Consider the following 25857-nt stretch of genomic DNA (forward strand, 5'->3'; position numbering starts at 1 on the left):
CCGCATTAAAACTTGGCTACAAACAGATGTATCAGGGCACTAATGAAGGATATCTTCAAGACAGCATCTCCGTGGACAGACTAATTTCATACATATATATTTACACTGCAATTCCTTACACAAGCAAAACAGTCAGCACAGTGTTACTTGCACCATATATATGCTGTAAACAGAGTTAAGACTCCATAAGAATATTTGACTGCAGTTATAAAAAGCAAGCCTCAAAAACTGGGAATATTCAGCACTGCTACAGACTTAGTCAAAAAGATCCAGAATAGATCCAGATGCACTAACCTAATTGTACAAGCAGCTTAAATTAGTTTAGAAGAGACCCAGCTGTCAATAATATCTAGGATAAGCAATTGCAGCATCTAGCAAAAGCAAGCAGAAGAGAACCTGGGCACTGAGCACATCCACTGGGACAGACCCAGCACTGAGGCTGGTCTCCTAGTCCTGCAGGCGTCGAGAGCAACACGGGACAGAGCCACCAGGTCCTGCAGCTGGTGCAGGAGCATCACTGCCAGGACCTGCCAGAGCTTCAACCTGCCCTTTAGGCTACAAGTGGATGGATCCGCCACCAGCAAGGAGCCAGTGCTCTCTCTCTAGCTCCTTTTTGGTCACTTATCACTAAGTCAGCCATTAAGAGCTTGAATGGCATGAATTCACCACAGCAGGCTTCAGAACATCTAATCTTTGCCTCTTTTTCAAACCACTTTGCACTCACAGTTCAAAAGGAAAATTTCTGCTTTCCCCTTTACAGCTGCTGTTCTTTTTTCAACCAATTAAGGACATTTCCACAAAGGAAGGGGTATTACAAGATAAACTCAACTAGGTCACAAGAACGAACATTTTCCAAGCTCGCGTAAATTAAAACAATCTCTTTGGAATCAATATAAATTCTCTGTGGACTGCAGTTAGCTTGTCCTCCAATCTTTGCAATCAGTAAGGCAGTGAGCAAACCTAGCACAGGAACTCCGTGCTGCTAAGGACTACAGGACAGGGTTGTGCAGCGAAGATTCTTGTGCAAGAAAACATTTTCAGATGCACTTAGACCTTTGAGTAAAGGAAGCTCTTGGCTCCAATCAACAATTTACTATGAAAACAAATCTTAAAAGCTCTTCTCTGTTTGCAAATTCAGCCAGAAACTCCTCTGCAACAGTTGCTTCCCTTACATCTCAGTCTCTTAGCTCAGCCCTAATGGCATGTTTTCCATTCCCGTCTTAAGATTACTCTGCCAAAACACTGTAAATAACTTGTTTGCATTTGGTCAGGGAAGTTTTATTTAAAATAAAAACTCTTCACTGACTACTGAAGTAAATGCCCACGTTAGAATAAATGCTCAAACAAGGACGTGAGATCCATGTAACCTAATGCATATAGCAACCTTAACTTAGATACAAAACCACTTTGATTCAGGGAAGCATACCTCTTGGGAAACTAAATGAGAATACTGCAAATTACTGAAAAAATCTCAGGTTGAGAAGCTGAGATCAGTGAAATCGAGTGAGGTGGCTTGGATCCTAAAATAACAGCCAAAGAACAGGACAAGTCCTGGATCTATTCTATAGACTGAACACAGATTTGGGTTTATTTTGCCTAAAAGCACAACTGAACTAGAGAGCATCTGGAAACTAAGCCTCCTAGGAACAAAATTATACAGCTTTATGGAGGAGTTAGCAGGGGTAGCGCAGACACCATACTTTGTCAGTAGCACAACATCTTCAGATATTTATCATTCCTGATGTGAATATGAGCAATAGATACAAATTCCTACAAACCTGACAGAAGGAGGCTTCTGTCTCCAGCCTCCCTCTGCAGTCTGTGGAAGGAAAGTTAACTCCAGACCTGAATCCTCTTTTCAGAAAGAGCTGTTCAATAAGAGGGGCCCTATTTCCACCACTTTCTAAGGGGACTACTTAGGACTGATCATCTCTCCTTAGGTATCCAGTGAATATTTCAATCTATTTATTATTGCTGGACCACCCTCACTCCTGCAATACCAACAGAGAATGACATTCATCAAGAAAAAAAAACTTCAGATGAAAAATGTCAAAAGAGCCATGTGCATATTTGTACTTCAACACATACTTCACAATTTCAGCAAGCCACACGAGACAGGTTGGTTTTAAAAGATACTCCATTTGCCCTGGTTTGATAACCTAACCTTGTATCCAGTGAGATGAATAATCTTATATATAATCTTTAATGCAGCCTAACATTAAAGTTTGTTCTTTGGTGACCCATGGGTACCGCTGCAGAAATCATGATTGATAAAAGCAGTGTTTAACTGCCACTTTGTGCAAAGACTTGACTATATGCTGCAAAATATTCCTAGTCAAAAGCAAGCGGATAGGAAGTTCTATTCCCAAGCATAAGAATCAGTATTTCCTTTAAGGTCTTACTTTTATCCGTACTGTTTCCTGAGGATGGTTTTATGAAACTTTGCAATTTGTGTAAGTGTCTGGAAAGACACATATCGATGGCTGAAAGAGTACTATACACAGCTGCCTTTAGAAATTACCAGCACACATTATTACTCCTCTTCTCCTTTACACACTCATCTTACTCTGTATCTGCTCAATTCAGATATCTCAAAGCAACTTAAATGGCATTCCAGTAAGTGGAAAGATATCTTCACTAGAAAGCAGAAACAGACTTTTTAAGAGTGTCCAAAGTGCCTGCAATAAGTGGGGCATCTCCCCATTGCAATCTCAGTCCCACTATAATCAGATAAATCTTTGGCAGAGTTCCCAGAGTGACTAGACTTCCATCTGAGGCATCCCAGCTCCCAGCCTGCAGCACTGGTAGGCATCACCATCTCATCATGACATAGCCAGGAGATGGGAGAAGACAAATGAGCTTAGCAGAGAAGGCTTCACAGGCCAAAGCAGAACAAGCTCAAACTTGAACGCTACTCACCACAGATTTCTAAATCTTAGAAATGTTTTCACTCACTCAAGAAATTCTGGCAAGTGACTTCAGAGTCCACACCTCATCCAAAGCTAGTGGGATTCAAAGTCAAAAGAAAGCAATCCAACCAGTCAGTAAAAGACTGAACATCTCTGAGCCACAAACACTTCCTCTCAGATCTCACATTCACTTCCCAAGAATAAAGATCTAACTGCATTTTGACTGACTTAATTCTTAAAAATTAGACAAAGTAAGTGCATATTTATTTAATCTGTTCAATCCACATGATGGAAACGTTCTGTTGTTTTCTCTCCCTTCATTCCCCCACCAGATGTGTATTTATTCTTCTTCCCCACTGAACCAGAAAGGGCCATGCTGTACCTCCCTGACCAGTCTGCTGATGCAATAGGTAGCAAGTGCCAAAGCCACCTTTCCCTGTTCTAGAACCTGTGCTCCATGCTGCAGGGCACTGCTGTTCCTTAAGTACCAAGATGGCCTCATGTAGCAGGATCTCCCCTTCTGAGAAAGATCACAGGCCTGGCAGTTTGTTTTTTTTTTTTTTCCCCCCACAGACCGCCTATTCCTGGGGGACAAAGCTACAACTTTTATTACTGCAGCTTTTTATTTTTTGAAGACCCCACTCTGAGGGTCCCCAAATGCTAAGCAGCATCACTGCATGCTTCTGTGTTATAATCTTCTCAAGATTTTAACCAGCTGCCTTCACCTCCCAGCACACGCAAAGCATCTAGACAATCCAGACTAAGGAGGGTTGGAGGGCTTTTGGAGCATCATTTCCAAAAATATATTCCAAAATCACTTCCACAATACAGACAAAGCTGACTGCCATACTGAGGAGAACATGCACTGTAACGAGGGGTTGGCATGCATGTAAAAATAAAACTTTCTTCTCCCTGTACTACAGAGCCAGCTCTCCAACATCTCAATAAACCTGCCTGCTTTGGAAGCTTTCCAGTCACATCTTTCTGTACATGCTTTTGGATATATACTTTATAAGCTCTCTCCTTGTTAGACTGCTGCTGTTTCAAGCTTATTCCATTAATACTTCATGTGAAAATAAACCTCTCTGCATTTCAAGAAAACAACTGTTCCCTGGCAACAATTAGTGGAAACTCTTGCCATTGGTATTTCACTTTGATTGAAGATTTAGGAAAGGGGGAAGGGACCCTCAGTTCTCCTTTGCTGTCATCAGTAAAACCAACAGCCCAAAGGACAGTTTTCTTCTCAAAAGTAAAAGATTTCAAATATTTCAATTCCCAGAGGGCTGAAGGGAAAGAAAGGAAAAACAAAACAGCAGCCTAGACCATTGTAACTACTACAATCAGCTGTTCCACACTGAAAAACATGTTGTCCTCCATATCCCATTGCTATTAAAAAATGTGCAGCTTGAAATACAATGACTAATCCCACTTTTATAGCCAACCAACTAGAACATCTCTCCAAGATAAAAGAGAGCATTAGTGCTCATCAGAACCAAAAATACACTCGGAAAAAAGGAAATCTTAACTATTTAAAATTTGAAAAAAAAAAAAAAAAAGTGAGTTAGAGCTCTAGGAAAGTTGGGTGCAGAAGTGCTCGAAAGGGCTTTGAAGTCCCAAGAAATACGAAGGCTCCAAACTTTGTCACACAAAGACGGAACTGGCAATTTGTCAGAAGCCAAAGGGCTGCAGCTAATTATTCTGGATTTGCATAGCTTGTGAAACAAAAATAAATGCGTGTCCCCATCAGAGGTACTTGTGATGATTTCCACTTCACTGCACATGTTTTCAATCTTACATTCTTCAAACTAAGCCAAACAGATTTTTGCCTGAAAAACAAGGTATATGGAGATGTTCTTTCTTTTCCTCACCAATGCACAGTTATAAGAAATAGAATACTCTACTGGCTGAAGAAAAGCTGACAGTATGCAACTCTAAATTTGGCCCTACGTTAATCTTGAGGGGCGAAACTGAACAAAAGCAAGCTTTAAAAAAAAGGTTCAGAAACAGCTTTTCGTTTTAGAAACTTCTCAAAACCCATATTTGCTAGATTCCATTAACAGAAAAGATTTATTTATTACTGTTAATGTCGAATTAGCCAATCACTGCATAAATACAGAAGCAGTCTTCCCCTTGAAACAGTGATGAAAGAAATTAAGAAAGGCTTTTGTTGAAGCACTTAGTGCCCTGGCAGCCCAGTGCTAGCGCCAAAGCTGCTGCCTGCCCAGTGGCCTACAGGCCATGGTACTACTGGGGCTCTGGGTACATGTCACCACGCAGGGCATCACCACCCCACCACTGGCTACCTCCTCTGGTGGCTCCAGCTGCAAGAGGCCAGGGGAACCGGCAAGAAAATAAATCAGGATGACAGGGAATAGCCCAGGGTCTGAGAACCCACAGCTCCCCAGACGTCTGAGCTCTACCCTGTTCCATGCAGCCCTGTCAGCACAGCTGCCAAAACACCACTTGGGCTGGAAGAAAAACAGCATTCCTGCAGAGCTTGCATACGGCCTTCAGGTTTTGGGTTTTTTTTTTGTTTGTTTTCTTTTTCAGTTCTCACCTTAAAAATGGAACAACAGCATTTCCTTACCTCTCTGAGTACAAGCAGGATAAGCACCCTAACATGGTGGTGGTGATGCCTACTTAAAAACCAAGAAAACAGCCTGCCACAAGGTAAGACTTTGAGCACAGTCCTCGATCCAGGGAGATTTCTGTTTGGTTTCCCTTCTGATATAATAATGGTTTGTAGCTGCCCCACTGACTAGGATTTAAGTCTCAAGAAGCAAATCTAGGTCCAAAATGCTTCCAAACTTTATGTTGTTACTCAGACTTCAGCCACTGGAAAAAAAGACATGAGCTAGCCTGATCAGAATAAATCCGAGGTTCCCAAATGTTTGGGTGCAGGCTCAGACTTCGGAAAGGCTCAGTCTTTGGAAATTTCATAACTTTGAAAGCTTTTTATTCATTTTCTGTACTATCTTTTAATCTAAGACAGCTTGATGGGTGTTACTCAACTGTACTAAATAACATATTACATTTCAGCTCCTATGCATTGAGTTCACAGTGAATTCTCATTGTTAGAATTTAATTAGGATTTCTATAAAGAATAACAAAGAAAACAAAATTACTTATCACCCCATGAGTTGAGAGTTTTTTTTTTGTTTTTTTTTTTCAATATGGTACTTAAACAATTTCTTAAACTTGAACAGAGGGTCATGCCTGCTTAGCATCCCGTTGTCAGTGCTACTCTTCTACTACTTCTTACTGGACAATGTGCATGTATCCCAACTCAATAAAAACAGGAAGCTGGAATTACTCTTTCTGCTATAACAAAGTCTGAGATGAAACAAAACTGGGAACTTGAATACAACAAGCTATCTAACATCATCTCACAGAAAATCTGTACAGTGAAAGTAGCCCTAAGTAAACAAAATGCCAGAATAGTCTAAGCATGAAGAAAATAGAAGTCATGTATGTGCTTACTTGAAGACTGTTGTTCTGTAATAGGAAATTAATTCCTGCTCTTGTACAACATCTTTGGAAAAGAGTGAATTGTTACCTGTCTGCAGAAATCAACATAAACCAGTCCATTATGGTACCTGGAAACCAATAATTGAACCTTATCTTCTGACTTGCTACTTTTAACTGGAAAGCACGTACGCATTCAGGGGAAAAAAAAAAATTATGAAGAGGAAAACAGATAATAAGTATTCTGTGTTTTGAGTTACTTGTCTTTTACCATGCATACAGCTGGCTTCTCTTGAGACAGCTCACACCAGAGCAGGTTCTTTAAATGAGAAGGAAAAACAAATCAAAGAAACCCTGCTGCTCAACATAGGTAAACAACACTCCCCCTGTCAGATAAACTTTGTCCAGCAGACCAGTACCAAGATATTCTTTACCTGAAAGCAGGGCTAGTGGAACAGACAGTGCAAGGTGACAAAAGCCAAGCTTTCTAGGAATACTGAGTGGGCAAAGAACAGATATCTGAGATATCCTATGCTACTACAAGTACATGCATTAGCATGTACAAAGCATCATGCAGACCAGCAGTGATAACACATGGCCATCCGTCCTGCTCTAGCAGAGCATCAGGCACTGATATTCCATGTATGCCTTTGGGGCACAGATTCCCAGTAAAGGTTAGTGTGGCATCTCAACAATGCTTTAAAATTTGAAACCATCTAAGAAACTCTACAAAGTCCTGCCTAGTTCTGTCCAAATGTTTCCCAAATGCTCTTTGAATAAATAAATTCTTTCCAATTATTTTGTGAATATCTAATGACTAGCCATTAAGTTACGTAAACACCAGCAAAAAAACCTAACTAAATAAATGCATTTGTGTATCTTGCATACACTGATACAGCAAAGACTTAACTCAGGTAACACACTGAAGGACAGCAACTTTAGCCCAAGAGGTAAAACAGAATCTGCTCTCTGTTTATCTAATCATAGGATCATTTAATTCGTTTCATACAGGCACAGCTTAAGTGCACACAACAGGAACTAGGCATGTATAACAAACGCAGACATTGTATTGTAAACCAAAGAATGACACAAATACAGGCTAGCTTTCTCCTTGTGCTGTTTGCTGAGGACGTACTTTGCGTATGTTGGTTGCACTTATCAATCCAGAGGTGCTCTATCAGAACTTATAAAAGGAGCTGCTTCTTAGTTCTGAGCAATAGCAGCTACAAGCAAGGAAGATGCTGCTGTAGTGGTGAAAGGGTACTAGAATTAAGTCTAAATTCAGACAGTGAAATATGTGCCTTCTTTGGTCATAATACCATACAGTTCTCAGATAACCAGACCTACTAGAAAGACATTCTCCAAGGTTAACTAGTAATTTTTTAAAAGCCTTTTCTGACAAGATTCTTTAGAATCTTGCAGATTATTTTTTTTTTTCTTTTGGAATGTCCCTACTTCATGTCTGTGTGAAGTCACAAGGACACAAGAACAGCATCAACTATCAGTGACTAACACCCACTTATCCTCTATTGAGGCAGGTTCATTGCTACTACTGGATATAAGAAATAATAGGACAAGAGGAAATGGTCTCAAGTTGCACCAAGGGAAGTTCAGGTTGGATATTAGGGAAAATTTCTTCTCAAAAAGAGTGGTGAGGCATTGGAACAGGTTGCCCAGGGAGGAGGTGGAGTCACCATCCCTGGAGGTACTCAAGAAATGCAGAGACGTGGCACTGAGAGACATGGATTAGTGGGCATGGTGGTGGTAGGTTGACAGTTGAACTAGATGATCTTTTCCATCTTGAACGATTCTATGTGTGAGGAACACATTGAGCATGCCTTAGACTAGAAAATGAGCATCAGGTAAGCACCAGGAAGAGTGAAACCTGTGACATTCAGCTCTTCTAAGTACACACAACAGGCCAAAAGGAAAGAATGTGCTTCCCCATTCGATCTTTTAGGACCACAGTGCTCTGACTTAGCTGTCATGCTAACATAATTCCTTTCCCAAGTTGGCATCATCCTTTAAGTAACGTCTTGTGTAAAATATGACTGCTTAGACACAGCTAACATTTATACTTAACAGCAGAGGGGCTAAAACTTCAAAGCACTTCAGTATCACTTCTCTGCTCCCTAGGTTACAAAAACACCACTACCACAGCTCTGTTTCAGAGTCCAGCTCCTGTTTCTGCTAGATCTGACTGTCCTTAAATAAAGTAAGCACAGACTAATATAACTTAATCAACTATCAGATCTTATTAATTGAGACAAAAAAAGCCAACTTCATCTCCACTTTTACTTAGAAACCTCCACTAGATGAGCTTGATACATACTTGACAAAAGTGGACCCATTTCTTTTCCCAAAAACAGGATTGATAGCAGAGAAGTGAACAAAAAAGAAAGAAAAATAACTGAATAGTTTTTACTCACCTGTACTACTTCTACTCCTCTTTTCCTGAAAAAGAAAAAAAAACAAAAAGGTTATTGCTGGAATGTGGAAAAAACGCACAACAAACTTTAAAGGTAAAAGGTTGCTTCATACTAGAATGCAAACACTAAAAATCTGCATTTGCTGATTCAAATTCAGGAAAGCATTTGTTCAGTTCTATTCTGTCTATGAAGCACCTTGGCAGTTTCTGAACCATGGCCTCAATGGGGACATGCACTGAGCAGCTGTAATGCTGAGACCAATGCAGCTACCCAGTGGGCACAGGTGGTAAGTGGGTGATGCAAGGGGGAGAGCATCTGAATTCTAATCATACATCAAAGCATCAAGAACTGAAACTGGCAGAGCCAGTGGAGACCCATCTACTCTGCTAGTATGAGAATTGAGATTCAGGTACACGCAGCCCAGCAATGTTCAGTCAGTGCATTTGACAAGTTATCAAGAAAAACAAACCATTTCTGCTTTAGTCTGGAGAGCAGAACTAAGTATCTGGCACAAAGCCCAGTCGTTCCTGTTCCATGCCACTTTCCCACTACATGAGGGCTATTTAAATACATTATGAACTTCTCCTCACTTTGAGGACATAAAGAATTTAATTTAAGAATCAAAAGCCTCAGCAAGGACATGACTGGAATCTTTTTTTCTCATTGCCACTAACCTCATCTGTGAAAATCAAAGACCCTTGCTGGAGAGGTCACAGGGCAGCGCTGCCTGACTGTCCCCAGCACCCTCCTATCTACCAGTGCCTATGCTGCTTTCCACAGTCGCAACTGTTACACACTGCTGAATGCACAATGATCCTCCAGTTTTCTCCCCAATACAGTAAGTCTTTCTTTTGGAAGGCCGTTACAAAGACGCCCAAAGGGACAGGCAATCCATCAGTATCTATGACATAAATTTTTCCCTTCTTCCACTTCACAAGCCTGGAGTTTCTCTGGCTGAAATGCAGAGTGCGTGCACTGCACGGTCAAAACAGAGCTCATCGTTGCTCAGCAAGGAAATTAAAAAGAAAATGAAACCAAGCACCTCTTACAGAGGATTTCAAAGCCCCCTTGCAAATAACAGTGGCCTGTAAATGGTGGGTGATTGATGTGTTGCCATTAGAGTGTGGGAAGCATTGCTGCAAAACAGCACCTGAGGCTAGCCAGATGCATTCCAATTATGCTCTGGGAAGAAAAAGACTCTTGTAGAGAAAGAGTTAATAGCCAAATTGCTGAAACAATGACTTTCACACAGCTAAGCCAGATAAACAAGAAATATTAGGTAGCAAGTGTTGTGTGCTTTTCTTTTTTTGTAAATGAGTGCAGCAGCCCACTGGTGAGGCATTCCAAAGTACTGTAAGCTAAGACTTAAAATAACCAAACTAGCTACATTTTTGCTGTGTCTGCCCTGGAGTAAAGAGAACTCAAAAGCGTCATAAAAATACACCAGGCTACAGCAAGAACTACTCCAAAGCTCCTTGAAGGACGGCATCTGATGGAAAAGGCTGCATTTTTTGCCATGCCTACACACACTGAATAAGTTTTGTCCTATTTTACAGAAGAGAAATACTTGAAAGCTGGTTGCCAAAGCTACTTGAGAACGAATGGGCCTAAAGGCTTTCTATAATGACCCCAAAATGGACTCTGCAAATTTACCAGGAATTGCTGAAACCGATTGTACTGCATCAGCAGAAGGTAGAAGCCAGCCTACAGCTTTTGTTTACGCTAACAAATAGCGAGAAGCATCCGGTGCTGAAGACGCTGTCACACACTTAGTGGCTATGGGAAGGAGGAAGCGATCAGCAAGGTTGGCTTGCGGCACTGGATCTTCCTCTTTCTCAGTAGTGGGCTTTCCCCTTCGGTTATATGAAATATTGAACTACTTACACTTAAACCCAGGAGACAAGAAAGCACAGAAGCATGCGTGTTTTGTGGATTAGGTATCTTGGGATAAATCCTCTATCAAAATAGTTTTTTTGTAAAATTAAGCTATTTAAAGAACCAAAGATACCCAAGTAACCAGGACGGCAGGCAGCCTCGTGTCTCTGTTAGATCACCACCCAGCAGTGCCACAAAGCCACAAGGACAGACAGGTTGTGGCTGTGAGGCACCAAGATGGGCACTCCACAGCCAAGTGCACACCACACTAGCTGTCCCACATCTTGTAGGAAAGGGATTAGGAGTGGAAAACAAGCTGTTACCCCATACGAAAAACTCTAGGACTGCCCCCCCCCCCAAAAAAAAAAAACAACAATGGGCAGAAAGAAGCAGACCACAGGCCATAAGTAACTCAGCAGCAAGGGGTGTGCAGGTGAGGTGGAGTAGTTGCCAAATTAGCCCGTCTGAGAGCCCAATAGAATGAGCCTGAAACCAAGTCATATCCTGCCTGAGGAAGGGCAGCTATTCCCAGCTTGTCCAGACACCTCCTGGAAGTGCCTACATGGGATCCAAAACAAGCTATACAATACAACCCCTTTTTTCTGAGGGGAAGAGAGTGATCCCCATTAGTTGTGTTTCCCTCCTTCTTCCCAAGAGGTGACACAACCACCTCAAAGCAAGACTGCCCGCCTATTTTCCTTGAGCAAACCCTTGAAAAATGGTCACTCTGAAACAATGTTCCTAGAGGTCACTGTTTTTAGAACAAATATAATTCTAAAGAATATCCAGACTGGGACCTTATACCAGCCAGGAAAAGTAAAAATAGCAAGTGCTAGAAATCCTCTGGAGAAAAAGAGAAGAAAAAAATTGGCTGAAAGTGGTAAAACTAAACACCTAATTTACACCAAAGCTTCAGTGTCTTCAATTGGTCCAGTCTGTCTAAAACTATGGAAATGTATTCACAGGCATCACAAATTTCTGACTGGCGCTTTAGCACACCCTTCCTTCAGCACTGAGCTTTCATTTAATCAGACACTACAACATCTCAAGAAAAAAAAAACAAAATTGTTAAAGTTATCTGCTATTCTGGATAACACCCAGAAGCCCATCATGACTTAATTCTATACCTGAGGCATGTGGACAACTCTACAACCACGTGGAACAGTGACTAAAGTAACTTACCATGCTACATGACTTAAGAAGTTATGAAGTTATCTATGGATTCAGGGAAGAGTTTAATATCAAGTTACTATGAGCCCATAAACTGGTGTTTTAGAACTGATCTTCTACCATAGTCTCAAACTATGTGGAACAGTTTTGGTTGTTTGCTTGCTTTAACATCCAAAGTAAACAGTTTGAACTACTTCACCCCAGCATCTCAGACTAAAATGCTACAGTGAATGACAGTTAAAGAGAAAAAAATTACTATAATGTCATACATTACAGCCAGGGTTAAATTAAGTAGCATATTTTTGCTGTCTGGACTGAGTGACAGATTGAAAAATGGCAAGCAATTTACATTTTGAGAACTAAAAAGCAATCATGATATCTGCTTTAATAGCCTAAGCAGTTATTAATGCATGCAGTGAAGTTCATTTTCTCAGATATGAGGATGTTTCACCTCCAGAAGATCCCATTTAGAAAAGTAGCAAATAATAACATACTGCTTTGACATAAAACATAAAAGCATTTTTTGGTTTCAAAGGGATTTGCATAAATATTAATGAACCAGAGCAAAAACAGCATCCAGTAAGATTTTCCACCTGAAATTATCAGGCACCAAGGACGGCACCCTACAAAAAGTACCAAAGCAAAGTGCAATAATCAGCAAACACCAGCCACCCCACAGCCTCACAGACATCCTGTTTTTCTCTTCCAGGCACAAAGGCGAGCTCAGCTAATTTGCACGAGATTTTCCATCAGCGGGGCACCCTGCATTTCTGTCAGGGAATATTTTGAGGATCCATGCTTTTATTACCTTCCCTCACTGATGGACATTCATTACTGCCCACGACAGAAGCAACCAGACAGCAGCCCCAGTGCAGTGTGTGCTGCTGGGAGGTGCAGGCCTACAGTCATAGGTCAAACTGAAGTTAGTTGAAAGCACCTGAAAAGCTACAAGACTTGGAAGTAACACAGGAATTTTGTTTTTGTGGTTTATCGTTGCTTTGCAGCCAATCTATTAAGCAGGGAATTAATCAGAGATAATTTTGCTAATATAAACGCAGCTATTCCTTTTAGGAAGGTTTTGTTCTTCTTCCATTAGTAATTTTGAAAGATTTATGACTGGAATTAGTCAGAAGTTGATGTTTGGGATAGGGAGAATCCTTGGTTTTCCATATCTCTGTAAAGCATCATAGATCCAGAGGAGAAGGACAATCAAGTTTACCCTTATAGATAGGTAGCCACAGATAGTGTTCTATGTTTTAAGTGTTCTTCAGATAGGCTGAAGAAATGGGACCTCTGACAGCCACTGAGGATTTTTTAAAACAGAAAAAAATCATGGGAGACAGCCATGTATGTGCATTTCATCATTCTTTTTATAATCACACAGAATCACATAGAATGGGGAACAGACCTCATACATCAGACACTACAACATGGCAAGCAGTTTTCATGTAGCCATCCCACGTGACAGTTGGGAGAGCCATCTGCTCTCCTCCACATCTTCAAAGCATTATATCATCCCATCTACAGCTATAAAACTGCTCCTTTGAGCACCGTACCAGAACAAGATGCCAGAAAATGGATTAGAAAAAAGGAGAGCTTTTTGACAGGGCAGGAAGCAACATCACTCTGGCATTTACCTGAGGCACCACAGTGCTTCTACACCTCCAATTCCCACCACAACACAGGCACCTTCCAGAAAAGAGCCAGCTAGAACCCCACTAATCTGTCATTCTGCCAGACCAATGACAAACTGAAGTATCCAACATCAAGACTTCAGTGGTTGAAGCTGCAAGGAGGAGAAAGCCACAAAAGAAAGAAACCAGACACTCTGAACAGTAACCATAGGGAATATACTACCTTAAGTCACTAAATATAAAGTCTACATTTCAGTAATACAAACTTAAAAAGGATCTGTTTTCTTCTATTTTCTTTTTAAACTAGACATTTAAGACATTTCCGTGGTGATCTCTGCATGATGTTCTTGGAATGTAGCGATCTTGGGTTCTGTGAGTCCATACTCACTGTTTTCCCCAGAAGAGGTACAAAACCACAGTAAGAAGGGAAGAAAAAAGAAAAAAAGAGGCGCAATCATGGAAGAAGGAACGATTAACAGCTGCACAGAAAAATGATTTAAGACAATGAACTATTCATCCTACCAGACATTCAAAGGCATATTTAGTACCTGGTGGCAATTATAAGCAATTACGCAGGGTTTAGCTTTCAACCATAGGCACGCAACACCAGTGAGACCTTCAGACCTTATCAGATCCAGTTTCCACCTATGGCAAGCAGCCACACCACATACTCTCTCTATAAACTTATTAAAAATCATCTTCAAACCAAGCTGCTTTGGCACTGCATCTTCCATTACAACACATAATTTCCCAAAGGTCACAGTCCTTAAAAATGCTAAGTTGTTCCAGCACCACCCTTTGGCTTCAATAAACTGCCTGCCTCCTTAAGTGCTGCAAAAAGCACGTATGCCCTCCCTGTGCCAGGCTCCCTTTGTCTCTCTATGATCCCAGTGACCCTCGGCAAAAACCAAACACTTGACCCATCCCTTTCAATAGTATTTCCAAGGTCACAAGGCACCAGTGATGACTGAGAGACTTGAGAAGAGTAGACAGAATCCCAAGGCAGAAGACAATATCATTACGGAGAATAGATACAGTATTTATCTTCTGTGTACACTGTAAACGCAGTGCAGAAGCTGTAACAGGCTTCCAGAAACATACAGACCTATTCACATTTTATTTCATTTAAACAAAATGAACAAAAACTTCACATGAAAAGGTTTGTATTTTGAAACACTTGATATTGCATATTTGCTCTCCAGTATGTTCAATTAGGTGTTACACCAAAGCACAAGTTTTCTACGTGCACTGATAAAACTCCTTGGTACTGTAATATAAAATGCTTTAAGACTTATTTCATTCACAAGCTTCTAAAAAAATGAGATTTTCTATCATTCTCAGCTAATCTCCTCTGATAGTAAACCAGTAGTTAAAAATTAGGGTCTCCTCAATTTCCCCTGTACTAAACTGCAATGTAAGAAACTAAAACCATTCTGAAAGGCTTGCCACAAAAAGGCACCTACACTAAAGTCAAAAGGAAGACTCGCATTGACTTGATGAAGACTTCATCAGTGTCACGTGCGGGTAACACTGCTAGAACTGCTCTACATAAAAGCTAATGGTAAATGGTCCTGCCATTTCTCGTTTGCAGCAGCTGAGGATCCAACAAACAGGTCATTTTTCAGTTTTCCAAATGACAGGAGTTCACTTTCCATAGTTAACTTCACCAAGGCCACACCAGCACTCAAAGCAATGAGTCTATATCCCAACCAACACAGATAATTAAACTGCTCCCTCACTAGCTGCTCTGAGAAACTCGTTACATCACTTTTTCATTGCATGTAAAAGTACACATGATGTGCTGGAAAAGCACAATGTTCTGCTAAGCCATTGTGCAAAATGAGATTTAAAGAGGATTGACAGAACAATGCTGTTTTAAGAAAGTGAAACAAGGTAGGATGTTCAGTCACAAACTGCAAAGTGAAACAAAGAGCACTAAATTTGAAGAAAGAGTCAGCAACCCTGCTGGCAGTGAGCTACAGATTCTTGCTCCCAGGAATCACCCTGAAGCTCTCGTGCCTACAGCAAGCAGACTTCTTTGCTCCCCAGTAGGACAGACACACAGCACTGCACTCAGCTACAAAAGAGCCTGAAAGTGCAGGCTTGTAGGTTCAATTTGGGCTTCAGACCTCACAAAGCATCACCACTTTAGGAATTCCCTGTCAGAGCCAGGAGAGCTAGCAGCTCACAAATCCCACAGTGAAAGACTGACACAGCTTTCTGTTTAAGCTGCATACCAGCTGCATGGTGATGCCCTTCAATATGCTTTTCCCCAGTGATAGGTAGAATTCCTGTATTTGCATGGGTCTTTCTAACTTTATGCTCAGGTGCCTTTCAAACAAAACTGGCAAAAAGCATTAAGTCAAAAATGCCTGTTCTCTCAGCCTGATACCATCACATCTGAAGTCAGCTCAAGCACAACTCCTCCAAACTCTACCCGTACTTATGTGGGCCCGTGCTGCTTCTGAGCACTATCAACACAACTTTACCACTAAATCTTTGAAATGCATCAGGCAAGATACCCAAGCCTTCCACCTACCTCCTTTCAAAGACTACGTCCTTTGCAACAGGAATTAAGATTTAGCAAGAGCTGAAGCAATGCAGATAAAGTTGAATCAAGGCATGCACCTGCACTCCAGCTTACCTACCTGTAAAACCATCCAGAATCCAGAACCTTGCCTTCCTTTATTTAGAGTCCACAGCTGAAGTGCAACAGGCAATCTTACTATAGCAGACTGCATTGCTCACCTAAGGATACAGTTTGTACTCCATCTCTCACTGCTGAAGTTTCCCAAACTAGCCACTTGAAAACTACCTCACAGATTTCTTCTTGTACTACAGAAAAAGCTAGACTGGACCATAGGTCCATTTCAACTGGAAATGGAAAATGAGAAGGGCAGAGAAGAATACGTAGTTTTTTTCCAGCACAGCTGAGGCTGTCAAAATGAATGGGGAAAAAACTTCCCCCAGCATCTGCAGAAAAGCCCCTTCTCTAGGAGGCTAACAAAATCATATGCTCTTACAGATTTCCATCTAGGCAGACAGCAGCTCAAAAATAAAAGATCTAAAGCAGATGCAAATGAGCATTTTTATTTTTATTTTTTTACTCTGGGCCTTCCTTAAGGCTTCTGCCTCACTGTTCAGTGTGACGCAACATAAGATTACTTTCTTTTCAATATAGTTTTTAATTTTTAACTCATGTACACCAAGGCTAGTAAAACCTGCATACATATTTTATAAGCAGCTTTCTCTGAGAATTCTAGCAGCTGTCAACGTCTCTTTATTAAAACAGCTGTCTTCCATGTTTTGGTTAACAAATACACTCAAGGCTTCTGGGGCTTTTATAAGGCAAGATGAGGTTTAAATAGAGACAGCATGCATTCTTCCTTGCATTTGGACAATACACATACATGAAGACACCCACAAAGTTGTTTTGTTAACAGTTTTCAACTTTAAAACTATCAATCAGATTTAGGCAACAAAAACAGTTACTCCCTATAGTTGCAGATAACCTAGTCAAACCAGAAACATTGGTTCACCATTAGTAGAAATATCACACTGTTATCAGCTACCAAGAAAGGCTAAAGAGACAAGACAAGAATCTGGACTGATATGCATTTAGACAGTTCTTAGTGCAAATATATCTACATCTATCAATATACCCAACTATCTATCTCATTAAATCTACCCATGGAAAGAAAGCTTTAGATTAAATATATTGATGTTGTGCCTTATTTACAAATCTTCCAATTGCCTGCTTCTTCTTTTTGGGTAGGGAAATCAAACTGAAGAAATGCAACACATCTGATCAGCTAACTTAAAATGGGCATAGCAACAGACAGCAGCTGCCTAATTTTTTTTTTTTTTTTTTTTTTTTTTGGAAGGAGAAAGAGAACAGAAGAGAAAGAAAGACAAGACGTGAACTGGCTCGGTCTTCCAAGGTCACATAACAATTTTGACTCCCCCATCTGTCTTTCCCCTGCAGTAAGCAGACTTTCTGAAAGCATCTGGTAATTGTCCTCTGAGAGTCTGACCTTCTCAGGACTTCTCTCAGTTCTAGGCATCTGCTGCACTCATCTTTAACAACATTATCATCGGAGCCTGCACACAGCTACCTGGCAAACGCAGGCAGGAAAACAAACTGCATTAGGAACACTCATTTAGTAGAACCATTATCCACAGTTTGTCTTACCTAGACCAGAATCCCCCTGGGCAGCGCATTTGAAAAGCATCCAACTCCATCAGCCCAGAGAGCTACTCCTGTTACACCAATCAGCCCCGACAGCAAAGCCCATTCATGACCACAATGTTTCACTCAAGCCCCTGAAAGGTCTGCAGAGAGCTTATGGCTCTCCCACAGAGTTGATGCTCAGCCTATTAATATCAATTGGAAGCACTTTTTCTAATAGTGCAGCACTTGAAGATGAAAATTTGCCATAATCCTCCGAATTACGAGCATCCATGTGTGAGATGTGAAAATCTCCTTCTTACCATGCCTGTCTACAAAACATGTAACACGTGGCAAACCAAACTAAAAAACCCCATACAAGAATGTCTGCTGAATTCTCACACACTAATCAAGGCACAGAACTGCCGAGTGTCTTAAAAAACAAGGTAAAAAAGAAGGTACTTAGAGCAGACTTGTACATCAGCCAGAAGGGGCTGCTTCCACACTGCCCTTTCTGTTCCGCTCCCCACCCCTCTCCAGCATACTACTGCTGCCTGCTTACTTCCACAAGTCTTATCTGGATTCCTAACTCCTACCCGAACAAAAGCAGCCTGTTAGCCTTCCAGAACCTTGGGCCTGGAGCTTGCATTCCAAGCAGCTTCCCATGCTATCCACACAGAGTCAGCCCAGCACGGACAGCAAGACCAGGCCCTGCTGGCCCTGCATCCCAACCCTGCTACAAACACGGGGCGCTGAGTGATGAGTGTGTCTCTACCAGGCAAGCTTTCATACTGAAACGGCTTTTATTCCATTAACCCTGAAACCCAACGCTGAACTTCCACTGCAGCTTCCCAAGACATTGGCAAACAGCCCTGGATAAACCTTTTGGAGTTTTACAGAGACCGGACGTGCACTGAGACATACATGAGAAATGTGTAATGCAAGCTTTTTTTCACTTGGATCTCTGAAAGAGACTGGGTGTTTTTGGCAGAAATTAGAAATTTATTTAAACTCAGCAACTTGCCATGCAAAAATGTTTACTCATTTCCAGCAAGGCTTCAAGTAAGATATATAGGTGCCTGGGGCTTATTCCTGCATGCAAAACTACATTGTACAAACAAGACAGTTAAGTTAGCATGTCTGCTCACCACAGAAACCTGATTGCAACTTTCTGTTTTTGCACAAAGGATGGCCTCAATGTTTTAGCACACTGCAACTCAGACATCACATCTTCCTCAAGTGCCATTAGCTTTGAGAATACTTGTGATTTCTCATCTCCTATGTTTACCAAGTGACCTCTGTTTGCGTACACAGTGAACAAATTTTCTTCCTCGTACGGAACCAAAGAAAAGCATTGACTCAGGCACAACTCACAAGAGGACTCTACGCCCAGAAGTTACTGCCACTGCTACCAAACTGGCTTCCAACCTGATGAACATCAGGATATCAAGGGAGAGGGCTTACAGAAAATAATTAATGCAAAAAACGTCCCCAGAAGTCCTTCCACTCAGCTCAGCGCCCATTCAGACTCACATAACTCATCCATTCAGTTCCTGGTTTGCTTGCTACCTTTGACAGGCATTTCATGCTTGAGCCTTCTGTTTGGACTACTTTTGAAAGCAGCTACTATTTTAAAGAGAACTGTTAAAGCCCAAAATTAGTATCTGGCTAAAAAGGAGTCCCACCAGTTCAGTATTATATGAAACTCGGGATCACCTATTTGCTGTGCACCATCCCCCATCCCGTACTCTCCAAATACTGTAGGAACCATGTCATCAGCAGACAGAAATCCAACTGGAATGCAGAAAGTGCAATCCCGCTGTCTAGTTCCCATTATGAGAAGAAAAAAGGTGTTCAGCAGAAAGCGCATGGTACAAATTAAAAGTGAACTGGATTGCTTTTCTCCACTTCAACATATTCAGATGCCAGTACCAATAAATGGAATTTCCTTCCCCTGCAACTTACTGCTCTGCTTCAGTTTACATCAACATAGATCAAAGAAATGATTTTACTTTATTTGGAAGCTTCATTAGGAAGGCTTGCAATAAAACGAAAGCTTGGCTTCCAACAAGTGATGACCACACTGTTTCAAAACATTCTGTTTATTGACATGCAGCCAAATTCCCTGAGAAGAAAGAGGATGGAGCATTTGACAGCGCTGCAGAAAATTATCTTGGTGCTCTACACAAATTACACATGATTCTGGAAATTGAAATGCGAGCAACATGCAGTTATTGAGCATGATTCTTCTCATAAGGAAAAAGAATCTAAACTGAGAGATAGTTAAGGAATTATTTTAATTATACTGCATATAGAATACTACTAATGGCTGATGTGGGAATAAATAGTTTTTTCCCTTGGGAGGGAAAAATACTTTTCTGCTAGTCCTGGTAGAGAGGAGTAAGAAATTCAACATATGGAACAGCATACTGCCCTCAACCTTTAAGTATCAAGGCAGTCTAATCAGGAGGATTCATAGAAATTTACCAAAAGCTTTGTTCAGTGAAGGATATAGGATCCTTCTGTATAGAACAGCTGAAGTCAGAGAGAGTAAACTTGAGGGTGGAGCAGAGATGAGACAGTAAGACAAAGTCTCCATCACTCAAGATAGTTTCTGCACCTGAAAAAGACAGAACAGGATCTCTGAGAAATCTCCACCCTAGCTGGAGAAAATTCCGTCGCGGTGTCTAAACCACTTCAGAAATGCACATCTGTGTGCATACTGCATATGCATCTATTTTGCCAGACATTTTAACTGCTTTAGATTACAATGAACTTTGTTGCTACAGTAAGATTAAAGTTCTCCCTATTTCTTCCAGTCCATAGACTTCTCACTTGGAGCAGCAGCATACGCACAGTACTGCCAGAACACCCATTTTCTCATTTGCTTCAGCCACAAAGAACAGCTACTACCTGTTTGCAATCCAAGCTGTTAGACGAAATGCATATCCACCCATAATGCAAAAATGCATTATAGAGTAAGGAAGTTCTTCAACAGTAATCCTGCTTGCTTACAAGAAATTTAGAGCATTCTTCTTGCCGAAGCAAGCCATTCCTCCCAACCAGCTTCAGCCCTTCTACCAGTACCACTGTGCCCAGCAGGTGACCTTCAACACGCTGCCCTGGGCTCACACTCACTGCTCATACCATGCATCCCCACACCTCTCCCTCTCCATGGAACTTCTTGCTGCTGATCTCTCCCGCACAACACATACATACAGCACTCTAATCATTCCTGCCAGTGGTTTTTTGTTTGTTTGTTTGTTTTTTGGTAACTAGACAGCAGCTGTCAAATCCATTGTTTCCATCAGATGAAGTGCTCCAAGACTACAACTTTCCCATGTTCAGCCAGGGCACACAGGATCTGCTATGCAACCCCCAGAATGCTATTACCTGTTCCAGCTGGACTTCACTGCAGCCCAGACTTGGCCCTGCTGGCAGCCCTGCACAGCTGGGAATAAGGCAATGCCTTTGGCCTCCCCAGGTTTTCCAGAAGCTGCCTCAACAAGCAAAACCCTGCAGGAGCTTAGTTACTCATATTCTCATTCTCTCTTTCAGAAGAACAGCCTGAGGCCAGCAGTTCAGTGGCATCTTTCACATTTGTTTCCCTTTATGGATTTAGCTGGGTTTCCTGCAATTGCAATGCTGGTGCCATTACAACATGCCAATGAGTTTAAGAATCTAAATCTATATAGACAGATAGATTTCAATTTCTATTCTAATCCACCAAATTACCATTGTCCTTCTCACTGCTAAGGATGCAGACACCAACAGCTGATGCAGCCTCTGAGCAGGAGCTGCACAGGCAGACACAAAGGTGCAGAACAGCCAGTTGTTTTCCTCTGGGTTATTTCTGTCCAGCTCCGCCCTGAAACTCACTCTTCAATCCCAACAAAAGGCAGCAACTAATTAGAAGGAAAAATGCAAGTTGCTGATTAAATGTCTGATTAAATGTTGATTACATTTTTTATTAAATAGGATTGCAGAACAAATTTCTCTTGGACAAGCATATTCGTTTTCTGTTGCTCACTTCTTTTGCTTGTAGACATGAAAGATAAGGAACTCCAGAGATGATGCTATACCACACGGTGGGATTTCAAGACAAGAGGTGACTGTGCAACACAAGGCAGGGAGAAAACAATGATTCCCCTCCTGCTGGTTGGTTTCTACATATCATCATAATGTACAAACAGCTAACTGCCCAGCTTCTCTTGTTAGGGCTTAGATGTTTGACACGGGATCCAGCTCAGAGATTGCCAGAAGTACATCACAGGTTAACTGGAGACACAGTCAGCACAGAAGAAAGGAACTGGTGGAAAGGTTTCAAATTGCTGCAATTCTGAGATGTGTACAAGGACTTGAAGAACCATTATATAGAAAAATAAAGTTCACATCACACAGTATCTTAAGGCAACGTTGAAAATGTCTTTGGTAGGTCCTTGAAGAACTACATCCACTGAGCAAAGTGATTTTCATTCACCTCATTTGCTTTCACTTCAGATATATCAAATAACAGCTAAGGAGAACAACTGAGCCACATAATAAGATTAGGACTTCTCTACAGAGAAAAATGAGTACATGTACCTCTCAATCTCTTAGAAAATAAAAACATCATTTGCTCAGAGTGTTTTCAAGAATTCCTGTTTGTGAAGGCAAAAGAAAATCCCCACTTGGGTGTCTGCTCTTATAGCCCACCAGCACATCTACCTGTAGCAGCAGGATGCTTTGCTCCAGGAAGCCTTTTTCCCAGCCAGCACACTATCATGGCTCCTTGTATGTCAGCCTTCCAGCCAGCTGCATTTCACAAGGACAAAGTTGCTCCACACCCAGCATCACGTACAGACTTTACACACTCAGTTTGCTTGCTGACAGCACACGGGTGTGGGGCTGATGTTCTCTGCCCCTTGGACCTGCAGGGCTTTGCGCTTAACCAGCACAATGCCAAGATGCCACAGAAAGCTGCAAGGTGTACAGGCACTATTAAAAAAGCAGAAACTATTCTCTTTCAATAGAAATGTTCCTCTTCAAAACCTTCTCAGTCCTCAAAAAAAAAAGAAGTCGTGACAGTTTTAAAAAAAAAAAAAAAAAGGTAACTAAAGATCTTGAGAAAGTGGCACTAAAGGGACCATAAATGAGTGTCGTCATTCGGACTATACACCTAATTATTTTCTGAAGAACTCAAAAACTTTGCCAGCTTAGTAGCTTTTTCTTTTCCAAGAATAATATGGTCACCTACACTTTTCCTCCCCAGAATCCTAGCTGATATTACCATGCACGCTGTGCAAAGGATGTCTTCTCTGCTGATCTGCACATGCCCAAACCCCAGCCCCACGGATCTCCAGGCAGCCCCAGCCCACCCCAGACAACTCTCAGACCTGCAGGGCTGCAGAGCCCAGACCCACAGCCCCAAGGCACAGCTCACCAGCAGCCTGACAGCAGCACAAGAGGCCTTAGCTCTGCAGCAGAACCCTCTCTTACACCATCCGTGTGCAAACTTCTGGAACCAATAAAAACTTTGTCCAAGTGCTGAAAGTCTAAAGACAGCTTTGTACGCACAGCCTGTCTTTAAGTCAGGCATAACACCAATAATACCAATTACCAATTCCAGGATGTTTACAATAACAGTTCTGTGCCCCTGAGCACTTTTAAACCACAGATCCTGCTTGAAGGGGTGCAGTTCAGCTTCATTTACATCACTTTCTTTCTTTCTTGGGAATGTTCAGTCAGAGCTAATGCTGGAAAGATAACAGGCTATTTTTTCGTGATTTTCTCCCACTGTTTTTTCACTGTGATGCTCTCCTTAGAAAAATGCTAGGAAGGAAGATCATGACTGAAATTTTTCAAGACGACTTTTTCCGGTGAGTAATTCTCTCTCTCTCTCTCCCCCAAGAAAAAAAAAAAAGGGTCTGTACACAAACAATTAGGAAATGAAAGAAAAGTCTAGAGCTGTATTTTTGACCATTTAAGGCTATGACTGAGAAGGACTGAATAAAACCTTACTTAAAAAAACAAACAAAAAAACCCAAAAATAAACCCAAGGCTTTGATATTGTTAAAAACAAAGATTTTTTTCCAAGCATTTGCCTGCAAAGTATTTCACTGTAACTATGGCTGTAACTCACACAGCCTTGCACCCTCCCCCAAGAAACTACACACAGGTGCTTCTGAAGACAGCCAGTGTGCTTAACTTGCCATTAAGCTCTACCATTGCACGAGAGACAGAACGACACAGAGAACACAACATTATAGATCAAATTTATTCACACTTCTTCCTCTTTTTTTTTTTTTTTTTTTTTTCCCTTTCACTGCCTGGGCACTAGGATTTCCCCAGAGCATTATCTAGTGTCTTTACCCACCTGCAGCAATACATTCCTCGTGCTGTGCCTTAATGGCACCAAGCCAAATACCACTGCCCTAGCTCTTCTCTAGCAGCAGGAATTGGACACACACTGCCAAGTACCAGACCCTGCACTGATGGTAAACGTGCTAGGAGAGCATGGGTGACAGAAGCTGTGGATGATGGTTTTGCAGACACTTCACATAGTGCTACTGTTTCTCACTCCGATTTTGGATTTTGCAGAATTGCTGTGTAAGCTCTTCCTTAGGCTGCTATCCTGAGATGTATGGCACAGGTCTGCAGCTTTAGGATTAAAACTGCAGGCTTTGATTCCATGGGAAGCAAACAACTTCCATGAGGCAGAACTAAATGCTAAATCCTCCGATTTTTGCCATCTCTCACTGCAGTTCCTTATCAGAACAGCCAGTCAAGCAGAGCCATGCCAGTGCAGTACTGCTTTACTTTGGGATAAGGGCAATCTTTCTCTGTTGTTGATTCCATGACAATGAAAGCAAAATAACTGCAAATCATGTAATACCTGTACAGAGAGATTAACCAGAGTTGCCTGGAAAAGAGCCTGCTAGGAAACTGCTCCTCCCACACATACATTAGGATCGTAGTAGCAGTGGCATTATATCTATCGACTCTTCCACTTGCCACACACCACCTTACATAAACATGCCACAGATGACAGGTACTTCCCAGTAATGATATCACAGAAAGGTTTTCTAAGGTATTTTTGACTAACTAGCTTAACAGATTTTCCAAGAACTGACACCACCAAACAATAGAAGCTACAGAGTCCTTTTCTGAAGCAGACATCTGTCCCTCTGGAAACTGGTTTCAGTCCTATAGATGAGATAACACATGTAAAGCTTAGCCCACCTGAAAACACTAAGCTACACCTAAAGCAAATGCACAGCCTGCCTTGCTTCTACCTGGGAGCATCCAGCTGGGACTGTCATAGGTCCCTGCCACCTGCCTGCTCCTGCTCAGCCTCAGCTACTCCTGATGCTGCCTGCCAGTCCCTTGTCAGAGACACCATCTTACTGCTCAGGCATCACTTTTGAAGATGTAGCAAATTATTCTATTTCTGAAACAATAAATATGCAGTCTTAAAATCTCCTAGGAGATTCTGAGCTTCATTTAGAGGGGAAAAAATAGTTTCTCAGTACAGTAGTTCCTCTAGAAAAAAAAAGCTGCCAAGCACTTCATCTTTTCATTTTAGAATAAACACAAAACCAGGCTACTACCCACATCCAATACAAGCTTCAGCCAGACAATCATTCCAGTCTTTCAGATGTTTATTTCAAGTAAAACTGTGTATAATAAATACAAAGAAGAAAAAACTTCCTGAAGAATTAGCCACAAAAAACCACCCTGAAGATATGAAAGAAAATGAATCACTTCTGAGAAGCAATTTTTCAGTTCACAGCAAGATGAATAAGTTATACAACACCTTTTTAAGATAAGGTGATATTAAAGACTCATACTTTAAGAGAGGTTTTTTTCCAAACTTCCTGTGTTTGATAATCATTTTGTCATGAAAATTAACTCCTGTTAGCTTGAGCACATTTAGTATTGGGCTCACAATCACTCATAGCTTTCAGAGCTTTCATTTTTTCCTGTGTTTCATGGTGAATGCTTGGAAAACAGCAGCCACATGCTGCATTCACAGGGTTGTGGAGACCTTCTAGGAACTTAGGTATCCCAACAAGGGAAAATGGCTTGGGTTGGAAAGGACATCAAAGCCTACCCAGTTACTACCCACTGCTGTGGTTTGGCTGCTCCCCATGAAATCAGGCTGCCCAGGGCCCCATCCAACCCAGCCTTGAGTGCCTCCAGGCATGGGGCACCACAGCTTCTCAGGG

The 25857-nt window shown here is 41.5% G+C and overlaps 1 protein-coding gene and 1 long non-coding RNA gene across 4 annotated transcripts in view; one reads left to right on the forward strand and one right to left on the reverse strand.

Moving 5' to 3' along the window:
* The window catches only part of ITPK1 (inositol-tetrakisphosphate 1-kinase), a 132133-nt gene that overhangs the window by 91879 nt on the left and 14397 nt on the right, over positions 1-25857 (reverse strand). For 2 of the 3 annotated variants that reach the window (XM_090141528.1, XM_031593067.2), the window contains exon 3: positions 8804-8828. The exons of the other annotated variant lie outside the window; for it this stretch is intronic. In XM_090141528.1, the coding sequence (XP_089997654.1) occupies positions 8804-8828 (25 nt within the window). The remainder of the gene's footprint in view (positions 1-8803; positions 8829-25857) is intronic. 3 annotated transcript variants of the gene reach the window in all.
* On the forward strand, positions 1086-16427 carry LOC149917902 (uncharacterized). Its single transcript, XR_016467042.1, has 2 exons — positions 1086-8589; positions 10360-16427. It is a non-coding gene; the product is annotated as an uncharacterized LOC149917902 (long non-coding RNA).

Source organism: Phasianus colchicus, chromosome 5 (assembly GCF_987193195.1).
Source record: "Phasianus colchicus chromosome 5, bPhaCol1.hap1.1, whole genome shotgun sequence".
Lineage (NCBI taxonomy): Eukaryota > Metazoa > Chordata > Aves > Galliformes > Phasianidae > Phasianus > Phasianus colchicus.